Raw genomic sequence first — 20,925 nt, forward strand, 5'->3', positions numbered from 1 at the left:
CCCCGAAACGCATTAAAATGCAAGATAAATTAAAAAAATAAAAAGCAACTCTGTCGAACCACAAAAAATTAGTTTTAAGGCAAATTTCTGCATTTGTATTAATTTTTGAGTAATTATTGTTAAGTAATTAGTGTTATCAATGGTCAATGTGTTGAAAAACTATATTTTTTCTGAATTTTAACCGTAAATAGGACCTAGATATGTATTTTAAGACAAATGATCACATTTTAGTAATTTTTCAAAAAAACTAAAAAATCACCAAATCAACATGGAGCACTGTTGTAATTCTTAAGTCTAAACCAAGGTAAAAATGTCTCTTTGGCCTTGAGGGATACAAAGACCACTTTTAACAATGGTTTATACTCACCATGGTCTTTGCACTCTTGAATAATGCAAAAGGTGGCCGAGTAATGAGGAGTCCTGCCTTTCATGCAGTAGATCACAGGTTCTGCTGTCTGAAATTCGTTAAGGAGATTGTCAGGCTTTAAACACTGCCAAAGTACTACAGTATAAATGTGAACCATTTCTATAGCCAATCATGAATGATGGGTCGGTAATATTTTCGTCAATATTGTAGGATTAAATCCAAAGTTTTCTAACTCACACTATAGCACTGATGATATTTGGTCCCTGTGTTTATTTAAACAACACATTGTTATTTATTATTGTTTTGCACAATATTTTAGAGCTGTTCAAATGCCGAAACTGCATAATTTCACTTGCTGCAGTGCCTGCAAAAGGTAGACAGCAGCTTGGTTACAGCAGCTTCATGTCCTGTAGAGAGGTGAAAGAAAATATAGATAAAGTCAAACATGCAGCATTAAACAGGAAACTGTAGTTAAAAATCATAGCCACTTATTTCAGAGCAAAATTAATCTTCTGACACGATGTCGTAGGTGAAATAATGTTTTTTATTTCTGGTGGTTTTGGAACATCAGAGAAGTACTGTATATACATATATATGTACGATGTACATAACGTTGTTACTTACAATAGTACGACTGTACAATAAACATGCAGAAAGGCATATGGTGCAAAAAATATATTACAATATTAAAGTAGATTAGTATTAAAATACTAATGACTAATGAGATGCAGATTCATTCTGCTGTACACACACCTGAACCATGCAAGAATGAGTATAACCTGCTCTTTTCTAAAATACAATACATCTTTATTTTGTATCTGTATTCTGGCTATGTATATTTAGTGGCTGTGAGATAATCAGCTAAAATCCTATCCGTATTGCATTTGTACTGTGTGTTTGCAGTACAATGATAGAGATCTGACTTTAAATATGACTCCGAACGCTCTGTCCTGTCTTCATTTTTTTCATCATTTGGCTATTTTTTATTTTAAAAGATTACTTACAAGTTTTCATCTAAATATTTGTTTAACTGTGATGGGTCCATGTCAATATTTTACAGAGTTATATTTTACAGCATTATTACAGTTTCATCACCAGGGACTCAAAAATCAATATCAACGAATGTGTAGGTATAAATGTAAACAGACATGAGAAGAGAAACTGTTACAGTTTCTGTTTGTGACTAGCAAAGGAACCACTTGTTTCTATTCACTATTTGCCTTGGCACAATAGGCCGTTCCTCATTGAAAAGGAGAGAAGGCAGCAGGGGGAGCCGATAGTCCTGGAGGGGGTTTATTCATATCACATGCCTGATATTTAACTTGCCATTCTCTTCTGCCCAGGCCCACATGCACGGGGAAATGAGCTGTGCACTTCTTCACACTGTGCTGCAGAATGTCCTAGTTAGCAGCGTTTAATATTAATGACTAGAAAAAGGTGTTGCTGCAAAATGATGCTCACAGTGTTTAGGCAGCTGATGCAGTGTTTTTAACCCACTGGGAGCTTAGTGGGCCGTAGCTGAGTCCTGGAAGGCTTCCAGTTGGAATAATAGGGTCAAATGGTGTGACAGTTTCAGACCTGAGGAGACAGACCTCGTATTCCCTTGTTGGTCCATTTGCTGCACTGTATGAATGGGTTCTTCAGTGCTGAACAAAGGCCAGCAGGAACATGACAGAACCTCCCCTACAGAAGAGAAAGATTACCACAGCAACTTAGAATTAAAAAAAAAAATGTTTACAATGTTTAAATGTATGATGCTTGCTGTTTTTTTTCACTGATTTGTTTCCCTCTGTGTCAAACTTCTATTTGTAATGAATGTTTTTGACATGCTTTTTGAAAAGCAAACCTTCATTCAGTCATCATACCAACATGAGTGGTAAGAAAGTAAGAAAAACAAACTTACTTGTATCCTGCCGTCCTCGACCTCCTGTGTTTCAATGTGGTTCAGTAGAAACCTGTGTCAAAACAGTGTGTAGAACATGAGACATTGCTGCAACAGTCCAGTTTGGTATTCTGTTTGTTGAAAGCAACATAAAACACAAACGTCTGGTGCTGTAACTTTCAGATTTGGACTTTTTCAAATGAAGTCAGGAAGCCACATTAACACATTAGCGCCTGGCTTTGTGACCAACCTTGCTACGGTGACATCAGTCTTCATAATTCTGTGGGCCATGATGAGCTAACCTGCCACCGACACTTTATGTATCATCTATTATCCACTTTTAGGCTAAAACACTCCATGGGTTGTCATTCTGCATTTCAGATGCACAATTCCATTTGTGTACACTTAACTGTTGATTGGATTAGGAATATGGCCTTGGACTGAGCACAGGATTTCCTAAATATTGGTCCGACTCTTATTTGTATTACTGCCAATATGCTTGATGTTTTGCAGTATCTTCAGTCACTCGTTTTGGCCTGTAATATATTTAAGGCTTCTTTAGTTTGTTTGCATCTTTCTATAGCAATATTGAAGTGGATGGATGAATGACAGATTAATATTATTTTTTTTTTCTGTCCTGTTTAGTGTCCTGATTCAGCATGCAAGCAGGACCTGCTGGCCTACCTGCAGAGAATCGCCCTGTACTGTCATCAGCTCAACATCTGCAGCAAGGTTAAAGCTGAGGTTCAGAACCTGGGAGGAGAGCTCATTGTCTCTGGGGTGAGTTTATTAATGTCTCAGCCTCCTATAAGTATACGGCATACGTATACCTTACACTGTGGTGCTGTAATGTGACAGTGAACTACTACATTTGCTGTGTTCAGTCACACTGCACAGCAGCGTGAGAGCACGCTTGTTATGCTTCTTGTTTAGACATCACAACACAGACAAATGGCTTATTGAAGGAGGGAAGGGTGTAACAATTTGTTTGTGATTTGTCTTACTCTACACACAGACAAACAGACACACACACAAACACAAACAAACTCACCTGGGAAGCTCCTGTTCTGGCTGCTCCATTCTGAAAACAAAACAAGATCCAGACACAGCGTTATTAATCCTATTTACAAATAGCTGGTAAGGTTGCTTACAGGGGAAAATATGATTCTGGTGTATGTAAAATAAACTGCAATTGTGTTAAAAACTTAAATACCCACATTATGTTTTGGTTTTTAATGATTGAACTCTAGATGGATAGATGGGGCACAGTGTCTGTGAAGATAATCAGCTAAAATCCTTTCCATATACAAAGTTGTAGCACAGGGCATCATACAAGTGGTGGCTTGGTGGTTAAGGCAGCAGACTTGGGTCTGGAAGGTTTCAGGTTCAAGTCCACCAGGGTGTACTGAGCATGGCACTGTCCCCAGCTTAAGCTTTCCCCTTGCTCACTTTGGTGATGGGTAAAATGTTTAAACATGAATCTGATTTCTCAAATTGTTACTTTTTTAACATTTAACATTTTGACTATGTTGAACATTCTTTAGAGAAAGGGAGTTTGTTTGTTCAAACACTTTGTAGGTGATTATATTTAACACATTTTATTTTATTTGTGAACTAAATATATTTTTTAAATGGGTTTTGTTGTTTTGATGTTTATGTGCTTTTCATGTTTTTAATACGATAACGTTGCCTAGAACCACAGGAAAAGGTCAGGCATATTAGGGATGATGCAATTATTTCTGAACAATTACCATGTCACAATACCAGAAAGATCCACAGAGAGGTTTTTCAATTGTATTGTTTATGCCTCATGATTCTTATTATTACTGCTTAAAGAAATATCAGATAATCAGCCCATATTCCTTCACCGACATTTGCTAATTCCATTGATCCTCAATATATATTTTGTAGATGTTGTATTCTATAACCAAGCTTAGTGCAGTGGTTAGCATGCCTGCCTTGGAAGCGAGAGTTCTGGGTTCAATTCCCAGAGAAACCCCACGCTTGCTTTTAACACAAGAATTTCCCTATTATGGGATCAATATAGTTCAAATTATTATTATTATTATTAATACATATCAAGTAGTATTTTCCACTCCAAAGGCATATTTAATTGTAATATGTTACGTATTTGAATTCAAACTAAAGAAAAGGAGTCAATCCACTACACACATGAACTTCTAACTCTCTCTCTTTTTTTCATTATATCCAGAAATGTGTTCATGTGTGTGTCTCAATCAATGACTTTGCTGACACTCACCCTATTAAACCGAGTGGGTGTCGAATCAATATCCATTTACGGCTGGGCTGCAAAATCCAAATCCTGACTTTGCACTCCAAGGAACTATCCTTTCATTCTTGACACACGACTGAAACGTAGGAAAAAAGGAGGAACGTTAGCAATGTTAGCAAGCAAAGAAAAAAAAAATCATGTAAACATTGCTGTTACTCTCCTATAAAAGACAAGTACAAAATCATATGTAATTCTGTGAAAGCCAAAAAGCTCAATTTCTTAACATGGTATCACAAAAATATTTAGACAAAATCTGAAGGCAGTGCATTGATAGTTTTTTTCATTCATGTTAATTTCATAATAAAAGCATAACAGACTTGTCTTGGCTAGTCCATATGTCTTGTGGTGACGTCGTTCCACACAATCACATAGGGCTCTATGGTCTTTATTATATGAGTTTTGCATGGCCTGCTGAGATTTTAACCTTTTCATGATGGCCAGCTGGAGTCCATGCTCATTAAATCTGCACAGTTGACTCGTCACAGCATGAGTTAGGAGGGCGCTCACTGGCCAGCGACCCTTAAATGTCAGCCAAACAAAACAAAGGAAGACAGAGGTACTCCTGACCCTTGTCTCCGCTAATTAAGGCCTGCGAAAATAAGATGTCATAAAATGATGCCCATGTTTTTATCCTGCTTAATTGCCAGCGTGGCACCGGCCTCCTAGGTGCCGTCTGTATCTAATTAAGCTCTAATGCCCCTAACTGAATACAATGAAATGTTGCTTTTTTTTCTGCACATCCAGCTTTCTCATTTTTCTCATTCTGTCTTTGTCTTGCAGCTGGATAGCGCCACCTCCCTGATCCAGGCGGCCAAGAACCTGATGAACGCCGTGGTCCTCACAGTAAAGGCATCTTATGTAGCCTCCACCAAGTACCAGAAGGTTTACGGAACGGCAGCGGTCAACTCACCCGTGGTGTCCTGGCGCATGAAGGCCCCTGAGAAAAAGCCGCTGGTCAAACGAGAGAAGCCTGAGGAGTGTCAGACACGCGTGCGACGAGGCTCCCAGAAAAAACACATCTCTCCCGTCCAGGCCCTGAGTGAATTCAAGGCCATGGACTCCTTCTAAGAAGAAAGAATATACCTGCTCCCCCACCCCTAGAAAAAAAACATTCAAATAAAGGGGTCCCTTTTTACATTGTGTTAATCCACCTGTTGGACGTGTCTGTGCTCGGTGACATCTCAGGAGGACTACAGTATTACTTAACTGCCACACTGCAGCTCCTTCGAACACTGTGGCCCAAAGACAGCCGGCACGCACCCAATAATATTTATCTCTCCTGTTGTAGCTAAATATCTGAGAGTCTCTTTAAAAACATAATATGGGAGTTTGAAAACGAAACGTAACAGAGGAGGAACGGTCTCGCTTAAAACAAACGTGCGGCAGTTGGTGTTCTCGCTATATCATTGATGTGCTACTGACCGCCTGCTTGTATACTCATTTAAACTATCGGAAAGAAGTCATTCTAAAGGGAATATATCCACGACGGTTTGCTCTCAATTAATATTTGTCCTTTTTTAATGTTGTGAAGTATTTGTCCTGGCTGTAGTGCTAGGAGTAATCTACAGTCAAGGTACCAGGAAATATCAGCATCCCAGTAGTCCATGCTCTTGTCCATGATGATTATCTATTAACCTGTATGGTGTTCTTTTCTAAAGCACATATACGGTCTATTGTATTGCCTTTGAAATTCATTTATTTAATTATCTCATCACTAACTATGACCACATTGACTGGAAGTCATGTAGCGTAAATAGATTATAGTCCGAGAGGTTTGACTAGTTGTGGTTTGCTTTGAGATTAGAACTTCCTGCATACATTTATAATTGCCCTTCTCTAATAAACCCCTCAAGTTCACACCAAACATTCGACGTTTCTTTCTTGACTATTAAGACACATTCATTTATATTTGAATCAAAGGATCTGGAGCAGTGGTTCTCAAACTTTTTATACTCTGTACCACCTGAGAAAACACTGATCTCTCTGAGTACCACCATGACCAACATTAGAATATAGCAGCAGAGGCCTTCACTATTAGCTTCCACCAGAAAGATGTTTATAAAGATGTTTATGTGTGTTGTATTAATTGTGCATGGTATGTTTCAGATGTATTCAATTGAAAATGTAAATGTGAAAATGTGAATTTTCCCCACGTACAACTAGAGAGTGCTCGCATACCACTGGTGGTACACGTACCACAGTTTGAGAACCACTGATCTGGAGAATAATATATATTCTATTTCATTATGCAAGGCATGCAGATTAAAAGAAGAAGAAGAAAAAAAAAAGACTTACATGTCAGAACATGGATATTGATTCCTGGTCATGGGTCAAGTCCTATTACTTTGCTTTGACATGGTAATTGCTTGGAAATTGGTCCAATCTGGGAAAAGGGGCAGTTTACTATTATAGGTTAATCCAGTGTTTCACAGACCATTAATCAATCATGAGCAGAAAAACACAGAAAGCTGTTGATTTCGTTTGCATAACTGTCCCTCTGACTGACAGGGAACAACGGTGTCATTCAACTTTTCATTCATTTGACTTGTTATTAAGAGAATTGAGAGATGTCATTACAGTTGTTATTTACCGTGAAGTAAGTATAAGCTGGTCGGGATTTCTCTTAGACAGATGGTCCCTCATCATTGTCACTTCTTGCTTGCAGTAGAAACACAAATCTGTAAAAGAAAAAACAAAGAAATAAGGAATGTTGTGAAACCTGAGGAGCTTTCTGTGCAGCATCATGGGAAAAGAGCAAAGTAACAACAAAGCACATCCTTGTCTTTGGTCTTTATCAAGTATACTTCGACTAATAACAAATAGACAAAACCAAACCAGAGTGACTTTTTGTCTTGGAAAGGTTTATGAATATCAATATAATATAATCGTTTTTAAACCTTGAAGGTTCTGAAATCTTTGAATTCACCAAATATTGCAGGAAACTCCAATGAATCTAGTTTGTTTCCTTAGTTACATGGCATAAATTAGAACATTAGGTCAAGTTAAAAAAAAAACATGTTTTGTTCCAATCAACTTTAAATGAAATAAAAAGCTTTAAATGCCAAAAAGAAAAACCAACACTCAGCATCCTTTAAAACATCATAAGAGTGAACAGATACTGAAGGATATTATCCATATTTGGAAAACTTTGTCAACAAATATAATAAAAAAGTGGTGAATACATTTTTTTGCAGTGTTATTTTATTGCATTTCGCAACATACTTTACACGTGGAATTGCATTTGCAAAATATGTTGGATTAGGACAAAGATAATGGCAAATGTGAGAGGAAGTCTGAGGAGAAAGATCTGAAGGAAAAGCAAAGAAATCCTATCAAAATAACCACAATTTAAAATTAACCAACATCTGATCAGAGACTGTTTTCAACCATAAGTCCACGGTTGACTGACAAAAGAAAGTTAAGCTAACTAGCCCAACATTTGCATGGTGACAGCTTTAATCCAACAGTGAAATAAGATAAGAAAGACACATAATGTGGGTGAAAAAGTGCAAACACAAAGAAAGGAATCAGATAACAGTTACATGGCATGTTGTTTGTGAAGCGGAAACAGTGGTGAAACTCCATTGTCAACGCAGTTGAGTGTTGTGTGTTGAGAGTTTGTGCACTGTGGTGGTGTAAAGTGTAAATTACAGTGGTGTGGAGTGGTGTAAATTACATAATGTAACAACTTGTGACCTGCTGCAACCCAGCCTTCATCACTGTAGGAACCCATAACCAGGTAGTGATGTATTTGTCATGTAACTGATGGCAATGTAGCTATAAAAAACTAAAACTGTAGCTAATGAAAACCACCCAGCAATATGTTAACTATTGATTATAATGAAAACCACCCAGCAATATGTTAATTGATTCTTTAAATAAAGTAACAAGTATAGACGGTATTTACAGTATTAACTGATCTCTAGCCACCTGATGTGCCTTTATACCTTGATATACAAAAAAAAGTAGGACAGGAAAGAAAACATCAACGTCCCTAATAATCTTTATGTAAACTTACACTTACTCTACATCCGGTATATGAGCCAGAAATAACCACTGACATCCACGTCAGGAAAGAAAAGAGCTGTTTTCACTAAGCTGTAAATTTGCTACGTGAGTCAGTACAGCAGGACATTTCACAATGCTTGAGGCCACGAACACAAATGTTTGAGATTTCAGAATAGACGTTGTTGAGCAGGCTTCATATGTTACATCTATATAGCTGCTGTTAAACCTCCGAGACCTGGACACAAGTTAATTTTCCCCTCAAGCCAAAGAAAGCAGCGAATCAGTTTCTTCAAGAATCGATACAATGTATTTCTTTCAGAAAACCGTTCAGTCCAGCCCTGAGGGGCCATGAACGGCACACCCTGCCTTTAAAACACAGAGATCCATTTAATTATTTTCTCCTAACATGACCTTGATGCCCCGTGAATCAAATCAAATCTAACGCAACAAGTTTAATTGTTCCAGCAACAGCTCACACAAGACTTAACAGGGCAATTTAGCAGATTGGTCCTTACCTTTTGTGTATCCACATTGTACCCTTAATGGCTATTAAACAGGCCGTGCATCAGGCACCCATGCATATCCAAAGTACCCTAAGAAAGCAGGGCCTCGGGGGAGATGTTGTGACACAGTCCACTTAATGGAGAGATCAATTACTGGCTGTGGTGCTGCTGAATGAACTGCTGTGTGTTTCTCTGTGTCTACCATCCAAATGAAAAATGATTTAACACCCAGAAGGTATTGATTATTTTATCTTTTTAAAGAATAAGTAACTAACAGGCATGCAATGTCAAATATTAAAACATTGATTGGTGATAAAGTAATGGTATATGGTGTGTTCCCAGTGAGACTGAATATAATCAAGAACAGCTAACCCTGCTGCTAACCAGCTATTGACGTAAGCATATGCATTCAACATAGCTAACCAGCTATTGACGTAAGCATATGAGTTAAATGACAAAGTTCCCTGAGGCATAATGGTGATGAACTGCATTCAACCAGATGCTACAATATGGTTTTTGGCTTTTAGTCTCGGGTGTCAGATGCCTTCTGACACTGAGAACACAAGAGACTGCCATCTGCTTAGCTGGACATCAGAGCTGTAAAGGGACCTCATTTATGGCTGCGGTTGTTTTATTACCCAACATGAACATTAAATCACGGAAAGTAGAGTTGAATTATCTTTTATCGAAGCTGATGGGTGTCTCTTTAGCCGTTTACTAAGTTTTCAGAAGGCCATTAGGGTTATTACCTAAACAGTTGTTTTCTCTGCTCTAAAACAGCACCGCAGAGACACTGCTTTACTCAGTCCACAGTATGAGCGATAGCATTAGTGAAAGAACACAATAAAGTCATTATTCACTTAACTTAAACTAACTGGAAAAAAAACCTGCTACCACCTCACCGCAGATAAATTGAGAAAAACCACAGTTGTAGCTTCTTTATTTATTTAGATGTTGTTTACGGATAGAGGGGTATTGGAGGGCAGTATATAATGAGGTCATGTGCTCTGTGAAGCTTATCTCCTGTGTCCATGATGACTATATATTTGTACCATGCTCCATTGCACAGGTCCTTCTTTATCAGCTACTGTATTCTGGGCAGCAGAATCAGAAAAACATCACTATTTACATCCTTGGAATTATTTGGCTGTACGGTAGGTTGAACCATTAGCTTGTCTTTCACATATTCAGGAAGTCCAAATTATTAACTACAGATTTATCATGTTAAGCCATCAGGCAAAGTGGATCTTTAAGATGTGCCTGTGAATGCTGGGTCACTATATAAAAAGGTTGGAAACACACAGTCTCTGTTAGACCGACACGTCTGTCGTTATAAAGCCTCGTGCTAGTAATTCTGTTTGCACGCTTCCTTCTGCTCAGACTGGGAATGTGCCTGAGGAAGTCAAGTGGGCAAGGCATTTCAGCGTGACTGCCCGTATTCAGACGTTGTCTGGCACATTCTATGTTTCTAATCTCCCACTCTAGACGGGAATGATGTAAATGGTTTCTGGCCATACCACTGATGATAAAAGCAAAATTGTGATCCGTGTAGACGGTGAATAATCGAAGCGTTTCACAGACACAACCTCTCAATCTCGTGGTGAATATGAAAAGTGTTCCACTTGTCAGCTTTTAGTTGAAGAGGAACATTTTAAGTCTTAGTAACAGTGACACAGTGAATGTACCAGTCCAACTTATTCCATGTCTCAAATCTCACACGATAAATCCCCAGAGAACAATTATTCCATCTGCACTCATCTATAAAGCAACTGGCAGGGATTCTTTCAGGCGATACGGTAGATCTGGACGAAGTGAGTTTTGGAAAAAAAAATAAAATAAATAAAATAAATGAAATGCTTACAAAAATTAATCATACAAGTTTAAATTCTTAAACTCTTATTAAACAGTGAAAATGCAGAATAAACTATAAACTGTGTTTTTTTAAATAAAAAAAACAAAAAACATTTGTTTGGAATAAGAACTGAAGGCGGTGCAGGACACATTACAAGTAATTAACAAATAAAACAAATATAATATCTATAATGTGTTGTAGTTACCGTATACTGTGAAACAAACAGAATAGAGTAACAAATTAAACAATATCGTGCCATACAGCTACATTTCATTTTTTAGTTTGAGCATGTCACACTCTTATACTCTTTACCTATAGGAAACAATTCATGTGAAGGGAGGGATTTCTCCCAGGCGTACGACCTGGTCTTGTGTTCTCCCTGTTGAACTATTTCTCTTTATAATGACCTCACACCACCATGTGATTCACTTTGATAAATACTAAATCCACATTTCACAACAGGCAGCGCATTGTAGGGTGAGATGTTTACAAATAGACCAACGCTATAGTGCTGCCTTGACCTTTAGAGTGATGGACCATTTGAGACCAGGGCTGCTGTTATTTTGTCACTTTCATTCTTGTCAGTATAGAAGTGTAAGAAATGGCGACAGTAAGTGAGATGTAGGCACTGCAGCTGTGAGAGGTGTCCCATTAGAGCCATACGCCGGCAATAAAACCTTACCTATAGTCGACAGCTCGCAGTGTCGGAAAAAGGTAAGAAATAAATGACTTGTCCAGAGCTAGTTGTCACAGTATAATGTAGAAAGCCAGCAGTATGTAAAGTTCTACAACCAAAATTAGTTGGTGGAATTTTACATTCTAACTAAGGCAGACTAATCCACTTACATATTAAAGGTTCCCAGTGTCTTCTGTTCCCATGCATCTGTTTTGACTGCCCCTTAATTACACTCATCAGTATAGAGATTAGAGTGTTTATCACTAATGACCCACAGAGCGGGTAGCAGACAGACTTCATCCTAATTTTCTCCGCTCGTCTTTCCTGGTCAGTGACATGTTTAGATCAGTTGTAGATCGTTAATAAAAGCCAAGAATGGTTGTTTACCAGTCTGACGTAATGGCAGGGCAACAGTGTTAAATGATGGCAGGCTGTTACATTGACAGTAACACAACACGTTGGTCGATGTCAAAAGTATAGTTTGATATTGATTCGTAGCCTTCCTCCTAGAACGAATGATTTCCAGCTGTAAATGCCAAGCTTTATGATTGTTTTCTTGTAAACACACTTCCTTCACTTCACTACACACTAGTTTAAGGAAATAACTCAACGAGGGGAAATGGAGAAGGTTAAGTGAGCAGAATTTTATGTCAAGCGTTGCTAAAAAACAGTGTATGCATGGTAAACAGAGTCTTCATTTTAATTTAAGGGTGGATAAAACTTACATCATGGTCACCACCAGGCTCTTTGCTAAGTTAAAAAGGATCTTCTTTAGTCCTTCAAACTATCCTCAGTGATTCTGTGGTTTACTAAATGCACAAAATGAAAATAATATATATATAGTGGTTTACTAAATGCACAAAATGAAAAGAATATATATATATATTTTAATTATTCAACTTTCTTTAATTTTTGTTGATTTTTAAATGCAAGGATCAATTTCTAGGTGTTCTATTGGTCTGGGAGCTAAGCTTTGGTATTTGAGTATAAGTTGTGACTGTGGCCAAATTTAGTTGAATATATAGTGTCACAAAAACTGTAATATATGCCTACCCTCTGCACCAATGCTGATTCTAGATACTCTGTTTCTTCTTTAACGACTACTGAAACATCTACACGCAGAATAATTACAAGTACCTCAAGTAAAACACACTTGCTGTCAGAGAGAATTCCTTTGACACTGGAATCTTGTCTAGTTTTATGAACTAAATTGTAACTGAGTGAAGACCAAACTTCTAACAATTTTTCATTGTGAAAGATTTTGATAGATTATTCTAACAGAGCTCAGCACGAATGCACTTGTCATTAACCAAAAAGCTGCTTTAAATAGACTTCATAGTTGACTTGTTTTTGTGCCTTTTTCTTCACAAAACTTCTACATGCTGTCACGAGTTTCTTTGATCTTGATCTAAGACAATTCAAATCATTCATTAGCTGGACGTTGCCACTGCTTTCTTACCATTTAAGACCCATTCTTCCACTAGCAAACAACAAACAACCAGCAGCTCAGCTGCCTCCAAACAATCCTTAACTTCATTTACTCACTCCACAGTGGACTGATACAGAAAAGCTCCTATGCATTTTTCTAAAGCTCTCTCAGTAAAGGGTAGTTCCACCTTCTCAACAGTTCACCCAATGGTCATGCAGAAGCTCAGCTACCACGCCGCCCACCCGCTGTCTACAGACTGCCATTGAAGCATGGCTTTTGTGGAAGCAATGATTTGTTGCCACATTTATTTCATTAGTGTCGAATCCCCACTGCGGAAAAAGCATTCCAGTGCAGCCCCATCATTAAAGCCCATTACGGCTAAATTTAAACATTGTTTAATGGAATGAGAAACACAAGGAAAAAAAAAACATTCAGACCATGTGTGATAAACAGTCTATTCTGAATGAACCAGTCATGCAGGTGATCCCCTTTTAACAGGTTTTTATGGAAATGTAAATAAAAAAAAATTGACAATTACAATTATTGCTTTATATATATATATGTATACATATATAGAACAGTATTTTGACAAATAAAATAGCACACAATTAAAAGTTCTGGTGCTTGTTGTGACATAAACCATTTGTGTCAAGAGACATCCACATACACTGAGCCTCTGTCTACTGAATCCTGCCCTTGCCCTTGATTTGCTTCATGACATTGAAGTTTGATAAAAACGTGATTTCCCATTTTGTTTTTGTTTTTTTTTTATTCAAGGGCATCATTCATGCCACACACAGTTTTGCATTTAATGTTTCAAAAAACATAAAACTTTGTTGTACATTGACTTATTACAAAACATCAAGGACAAACTCGTGTTTTGCTCAACGAGTTATTCGTTCAGAATATATCTCCACTAGTGTGAAGCGGCAGGATTATAAGAGCTCGTAGGAGGTCTACGATTCCTCCGCCTTCTCCCATTGTACCAGATGGTGGCCTAATGAGCTGAAGCTGCCACTGTTAAAGTTATAGACTGCACTCAGGGATGTGCTGGTAAATAGTAAGATACCCTTTGCTAATTTTAACATATATAGTCATATAAAATAGCCAGCACAGTCAAAAAAGAATGGCAAAGGAAGTGTCATGATTTATATAAGGACACAGGAGAACAACTTCACTGTTGGAGCCGAGACCAGTCGACAGACACATTCTAGAACACGTACATTTCTTTCCATCACTGACCATTACCATCCCTGCAAGTATTAGCAGTGTTAACATTGGCCTTTAGAAGCAGGCAGACATGCAAATAGCTAATCTGCAGGGGTCCATATTTGTTCTCAGGAGGTTACGCTTACATGGAGCTTTAGGAATAAAAAGCATTCGAGTGATGAAATAGTTAACGTTACCCTGCATAGGCAGCCACTTTGATGTCTAATCAAACTAGGAGTTTTGTATTAGCCCGGAGATTTCCACACTGACGGCAATGATATTTGATAGAATGGTTGAGAATCTTTCAGAATTTATGATTAATCTCTGAATCATGATACTGGGAATCAATGAACAACCCCACAAGTTTATTTTATACACAAAGTAGGTCAATCTGTTCGGGTATTAAAATCTGTTCAAATTTTTTATCTGATTAAACTTCACAAATTAATTAATGCCATTAAGGCGTTTATTTCGACAGCCCTAATTATAATCATCTGCAAGTGGGCAGTGTGGCCTGGTGGTTAAGGAAGTAAACTTGTGTCCAGAAGGTCATAAGTTTAAATCCACCAGTTCCCACATGCTGCTCCCCGGACACTGAGCCAGGGCTGCCCCTGCTCACTAAGGTCATGGGTTATGGCAGAGGTCACACTTCATTGTGTGCAGTGGTGTGCTGTGTCACAACGACAATAATTCACTTTCACTTCAATACTAATGCAATTCACCCATATAGTAGATCCATCACAGTAACTACTGGTGCAGGTGGTTAACCTACATTCCATTAACCTTGTCTTTACTGATAACTAGAGCTTCCAAGTGTGTTTGTTTTTTTATCATTTCTACCTGAAACGATGCAGGGAAAGTGATTTCCTAAGGCCTTACACACAGAACTGTCACATAAATAAAGACATGTTGTGTCACATTCCATTACCCTCCCATTAAATTAAACCTTGCCAACACCCTAATAATCTCAAGTTTGCACAGCAGGGCAGTAACATGTTATCCAGAGCCTAATTCTGTCTAATTGAGTAACGACAGCAACTCTGAGTTGTGACAGTTCCATTGCAAGGTCAGTCCAAAGTGTTGCCAGAGTCCCACAGAGAAACTAAGTCAAACCCACTGCTGCCACAGAGCGCACAGCTGGAGAGATCCGCAAATCCAATAAATCTAACTGCAGGTACCAAAAGCACACATGTGAACGAGAGCGCAAGTGAGAGCACCCTTCCCCCGTCTTCCCCCCCCCACAGGCACACACATAAGACAAAAGTGCTGCGGAGGACCTGTGTGATTTATCCCTTTTCAGTGTCTGGTGTTTATGGCACACTTTATTTATTTTATTTCCCTGTTACGTGAATATGGGGGCTTCGGTTTACGACGCCTTTGACCTACGGCACTTCTTGATTACGTTGCCATCACCCATAAATTTATCAAGATAGTGTTGCACGCTTTCGACGTATGTTGTTAAAACTCGCCAACTAGCTGGCATGGTTTGATGAGCGGAGCAGATGGATATGTCATCACGTGACTACACGCAGAAGACGTCCTTGTTTACGTTAACATTAGCTCTAAGACTTTCTATTGTTATGCTACTAATTTCTTTGATTTTACTTCATACCTCTTCCTCTCCTGTTATAATTTCTATCACCAAACAATGTCATCACTGTTTTTTTATATTGTTGTGTGTCTAATAACAAGTGTTGAAATTCTTTTGATTTTGTTTACCAGATGATTATCCCTGCTTCTCACAGCTAAATTATTATTTGTTTTTACAACAGCCCTGGTATTGTCAACTTTTGAAATGTATTCACTCTAATTGTGAATTTGTGTAAAGTTATGTTGTGCTCAGCAGAGGGTTCTACATTCCTGTTTGTTTAATGATGGTCTTTGTGGTGGAGATTTAAAGTGTTCGTTTTGTGAAAACTTTTTAAATTCACCCTTATTACACTCAAAGGTACTGTTAGCTTTTGTGAAACTTAGAGAAGGACACACAATAAAATGTCCGACTGTCCGTTAAATCCAATAGTACCGTTTTGTTAGTGCCATTATTCAATACTGTAAAAAACATGTAATCCAGTGAAGATTGCTTGTTGAGAATAAATATGAGTAAAAAGGGGAAAACAAGACTTAATTATAAACTGTAATTACTTATAAATGATGCCTATCATAGATTGGTGACCAATAAATGTGTTGGAGAAATACATATGGACCTTACCTGGAACATGGTCATAATTCGTGTCTTAATAACTTGGCCACTCTGTAAAAAAAAAAAAGAAAAAAAAAGAACTTGTTAATTTAAGTCACATTTCAAATCAAAACATGTTGTTGCACCTGTGATCTGTTAAGATTTTATTACATTTCCAAGGCATAGCTCCCTGACCCTGATCCCTTGAGTTAAGCTATGTTAATATATGGCAGTAGTTTCCAAACATTTTCTGCAGCGCCCCCTTTCATAGACCACTACTTTTTCAATATAGCCACTTTTTTTTTTTCTTCAGAATGCCACTGGCCTTTTTTAAACACTAATTTCTATGGAACAACCAAGGAAATAAAATTTCAGTTGAGTCTAAAATATTGTGAAAATGAATTACACTGATGTGTCCCTCCCTCCAATATCTCCATGCACACCCAGGTCCCCACACCTCACTTTGGCAACCACTGTTACATAATATTATATAAAGTCCAGTGTAAGTTGGAGTGAACTTAGCCCTGGGGAATTCTATAAGGTGCAAACTTTCCTGGTAGGAGTGAACGTCAGCAAAAAGAGGTTTTATGCTCTGAGTGCCAAAACAGCTTGTCTTGTCTCTTTTCAAATAGAACAAATTTTTAAGGCAGAGATCATGAACATCTTCTTCATCTTCTTGCTACAGATAACGAGACTGAGAAAGGAATTGGAGGAGTTGTACTTTTTATTTTCCTTATTTCTTACTTTCTTATTCTATCTTGTAGTGTTACAGTTGTGATTTAAAGGCATTTAAAAAATTTACAAATTGATTATCCAAATACATTTAACACAAACCATCCATCCATTCTTCCGTCCATCCATCCATCCATCCATCCATCCATCCGTCATTGCAGTCAAAACTATTTTTTCCATTAGAGGTAAGAATGCATTTAAAGAGCATTATTTCATAAGCCATAAGTGATAGTAACCATTTATGTCTGGCAGACCGGCAGGGCTACAGATCCTGGCGTTCTGAAGGGTAGCAGGGTTGGGGCTGTTAGCATAAGGCATTTAATAGTGCTAAGACCTAAGCAGTTACAGGCTGTTAAGGTGTAAGAGCCTTCAAGGAAATTGTGGCTCTCCGGCCCGGAAGAGTGTTAAATAAGGAATCCAAGAGTAGCCTTATGACCGCTAATGACAGCACAGCAGGCCAAGGGTAAAAATAACTGATGTGTAGACCATTAAATCTTCCAGCCCCGGTGTGTCAGAATTAAGACTGCATTTAAAACATGTGGAAATTTAATTCAAAACTGACATTACTACACTATACTACACTAAAAATGTTGCTCTTATTCTTATGAAACCATATATATATAGATATAATTTTTTTATTTAATTTTTTTCTCTAATCATTTTTCTGCAGATTTAACTATAGTGAGTCACATTACTGCCAGTAGTTTTTCTTTTTATGTCCTTCACTTACAATGTCTGCAAAATTACATTTTAGAAAACAAATTTTAAATGTGCTTTTTTTAGGAAACAAATGAACAAAATAGAAGGAAAGAAATAAAAAAAAAAACACCAGAACAGATGTGGACCCTAATGTTTAGTTTTAGTTCGCAGTGTTTTGAATTGATTAACGGACATTATGATACAATTCCTATTTGTCAAGTTAGAGGAAAACGCAAAGATTCTAGTACCTTAATATACACTTCAAAGAATCTGTTTTGTTGATACTATATTGTTAATATTTCTTTACTTTATTACGAAATACCCAAATACACATACCGATTTCCAATGTAATATCCTTTAATTGCAGCATAACAGCTTTTTTGTCTAAACTAGTTAGAACTAATTTGTTTAGGCTGCATTTCCATCTAATCAGCACTAATTGTGTTATAACAACCTGCTGTGGAAAGATCAGTATAATTGCTTTTGCACAGAGAGAGCTCTACACTTCCTGGTTGTTTTGATGCCATTTGTTTTCTGTTCCCAAAAGTAAAAGTGATAGTGCTTCATCACAACAACAGCTGCTTGCTAGTAATGGTGCTTTTGCGCTCAGTAATGATCTAAAGGTTCTCTGACTGAGAAGTCGGAGGAGTGTTTTGTCATAAATTGGTTGACATTGTCCTTGGAGGATAACGAGCTTGTTGAATTTAAGGGTCAGAGGTGAAAGGTATTAATCCATCCATCCATCCATCCACTCATCCATCCGTGTGTGTGTGTGTGTATGTGTGTGAGGAGAGACGTATAAAAGAGCTGTTTTAAACATTTCATCAATAACCATTAAAAACTGAACCTATGATCTTAACCGCCCTCTCTACGATGTACAGTATGTATTGTTGCTCAAAGGCAGATGACTTTCCCATATATCAGATCATAGGCCGAAGGTGAGAATATTTAAATTCACATGCCCACATCATTATTTGATGTCTACATGTAACTCTATATCCTACGGACCACATATAGTTCAGCTCTATCGTTGTGTTACTCCAGCTGAGATGTTGAATTACCTTTGACAAACACCTCTGTGTCACAGGTCCTGGTTTTAAACAATTAGCACCAGTTGTTACATAGAACCAGCTTTCTATCCGTACCTTTTTTGTTTCTTCTCCTATAATACCACAGATAAAAGGACTACACAGACTGTGGTGTTTGAATTTCGGTCTCCACCAACAAAAAGAAGAAAACAATGGAAATTAGGAACAGCTTCACATTCAAAATAGTGTACTTGGATTTTTGTTGTACCAGAGAAGAGCCAAAACAAATTTGGGATGAAGCTGCAGCACAAGAGCACGACGAGCAATCCACTTTAGTTTTAGCCTCTCCTGCATTTCTGGTATGAAGGATGGCTTTAATCCTGTCACGGTTTAATAACTGGGTGGTAATGATATTTGTGCTCATTATGGCTCAGAGAAAGCTGATGTTCAGAGGAAGGAGGATGGTATCGTAGGAGAGAATAGCATCTGTATTGTCTGTGTATCAATGCCTGTAAGACATTGATGATGTCATCATCACCACCTATGTGATGTATGAATAAAACAACAAAAATATTATTTTTAGCCTGGCTGCCCATCAGAGATTCTTAGTCTGTACTGTCGAATTGATATGGAAGGCATTTTAATGTTTACATTTAGTCGGAAAAGAGCATTCATCTTCCATTATGTTAAGCAGGAAGGATAACGTTTTTCCAAGCTGGGACATTAACTTTAATTGTCTGTATAAAAACTGTCTAAAACTTAAACTGACTGAAACGTAGTTGGCTTTTTTTTTTAATTGAAATTCCATTTCCACTCAGATGTGCTTTGGTTGTACATTTTCATTTCTGTTTTACACACTGTTTAGTGTTGGATGTGAATTCATACACAGAATAACGCTCACGCACGGAGACAGGCGCATTCAAAAAGAGTCGTATGATTTCCAATTCAGCTCTCGGAGCGGACGCCTAAGTGTTTACAGCAGGGCCATTTTGTTTTTCAATTTAGAGTCAAATTGGAAAACGTAAAAACTGCCATTGTCACACAACTTGCATATGATTACATTTTTCATTGCGCACATTTGTTCTCAATGAGGACCAACACTTGATGTCTCCATTTACAACATACAGATTGTTTCCACCTTTCTGTTACAGATATAATCTCTATTTGTGCCATTCCTGTTTGAATATTGCAGTCAATATTTTGGACTGGGTAGGAAATGCCATCAAATGGAACACATTGATATTATTATTATTGTATTATTATTATTATATATTTGTTACTGTTAAAAACTGGAGGTAAAAATAATGGAGGTAATGGAGGTATTAGTAAACAAAAAGAAAAGTAAGAAAATCCATTCTAAAGGTTGATGTTTCTTTAACATACTTTATAGCATTGACTGTTGGTTTGCTAAGGGGGTCCAGCCAGAAGCTAATGCTGATTGGGGGGGCCCTGGATTGGGAACCCATGTTCTACTGAACCAAGACACATAAAAGCTTAAATTACTTTTCAATGAGGAGGGAATGTTAGAATATGTGTTATAAAAGCCTTTTCATTGTAATCCATCTTCTACTAGTTCCCCTGTTTTTTCCTCTGCTGCAGCAAACCTTAATCCCTCCTTCATTTTTCTTGCCTGGGGGAGCCCATGTTTCCCAGGAGGTCGCTACTTCAGAACCTAAATGGCATTAATGAGCTGTCCGCCTGAGCAAATGCATCCCGAAAAAGGCAGACTACAAAACAAAACTGCAGCATTTTTCTCCTTTATTTTATAAAGCATCAGAGACAGTCCTGAGTCACTAATTTTTGGCAGTAGAAGGAACATTTCTCCGTCCCACAAAAGCTGTGGAAAAAGCGGGATGGGAAGCATGAGAGCCAGCTCATTTAACATCAACTGTCTGAGAGGGAGAACGGTGCTACTTGAATTAGCTGGAGGGTTTGCACTTTGCATTCTCTTTAAAGCTCTGCCATCCTATACAAAAAGGAATTGTGAATGTTGCTCTTGTATAATTCAAACGCAACGTGTTTCACATATGTTTCTGCAGACATTCTCTGCCTGGTGAGCGGTTAATGT

The 20,925-nt window shown here is 37.8% G+C and overlaps 1 protein-coding gene and 1 long non-coding RNA gene across 4 annotated transcripts in view; one reads left to right on the forward strand and one right to left on the reverse strand.

The window, feature by feature from the left end:
• Window positions 1-6,550, forward strand: part of ctnna2 (catenin (cadherin-associated protein), alpha 2) — a 188,176-nt gene extending 181,626 nt beyond the window's left edge. Inside the window, exons 17-18 of one of the 2 annotated variants that reach the window (XM_017035265.2) lie at window positions 2,895-3,029; window positions 5,323-6,550. In XM_017035265.2, the coding sequence (XP_016890754.1) occupies window positions 2,895-3,029; window positions 5,323-5,610 (423 nt within the window). In that variant the 3' untranslated portion in view covers window positions 5,611-6,550. The remainder of the gene's footprint in view (window positions 1-2,894; window positions 3,030-5,322) is intronic. The other variant, XM_017035266.2, reaches the window with a different exon arrangement.
• LOC103383822 (uncharacterized) overlaps window positions 896-20,925 on the reverse strand; it is a 125,098-nt gene continuing 105,068 nt past the window's right edge. The window contains exons 7-14 of one of the 2 annotated variants that reach the window (XR_003050521.1): window positions 16,429-16,470; window positions 7,133-7,220; window positions 6,838-6,925; window positions 5,453-5,479; window positions 4,510-4,618; window positions 3,301-3,330; window positions 2,271-2,322; window positions 896-2,050 (exon numbers count right to left, since the gene is read on the reverse strand). This is a non-coding gene — a long non-coding RNA (uncharacterized LOC103383822). The remainder of the gene's footprint in view (window positions 2,051-2,270; window positions 2,323-3,300; window positions 3,331-4,509; window positions 4,619-5,452; window positions 5,480-6,837; window positions 6,926-7,132; window positions 7,221-16,428; window positions 16,471-20,925) is intronic. The other variant, XR_522035.3, reaches the window with a different exon arrangement.

The sequence above is a fragment of the Cynoglossus semilaevis genome, chromosome 9, assembly GCF_000523025.1.
Source record: "Cynoglossus semilaevis isolate Cse_v1.0 chromosome 9, Cse_v1.0, whole genome shotgun sequence".
NCBI lineage: Eukaryota > Metazoa > Chordata > Actinopteri > Pleuronectiformes > Cynoglossidae > Cynoglossus > Cynoglossus semilaevis.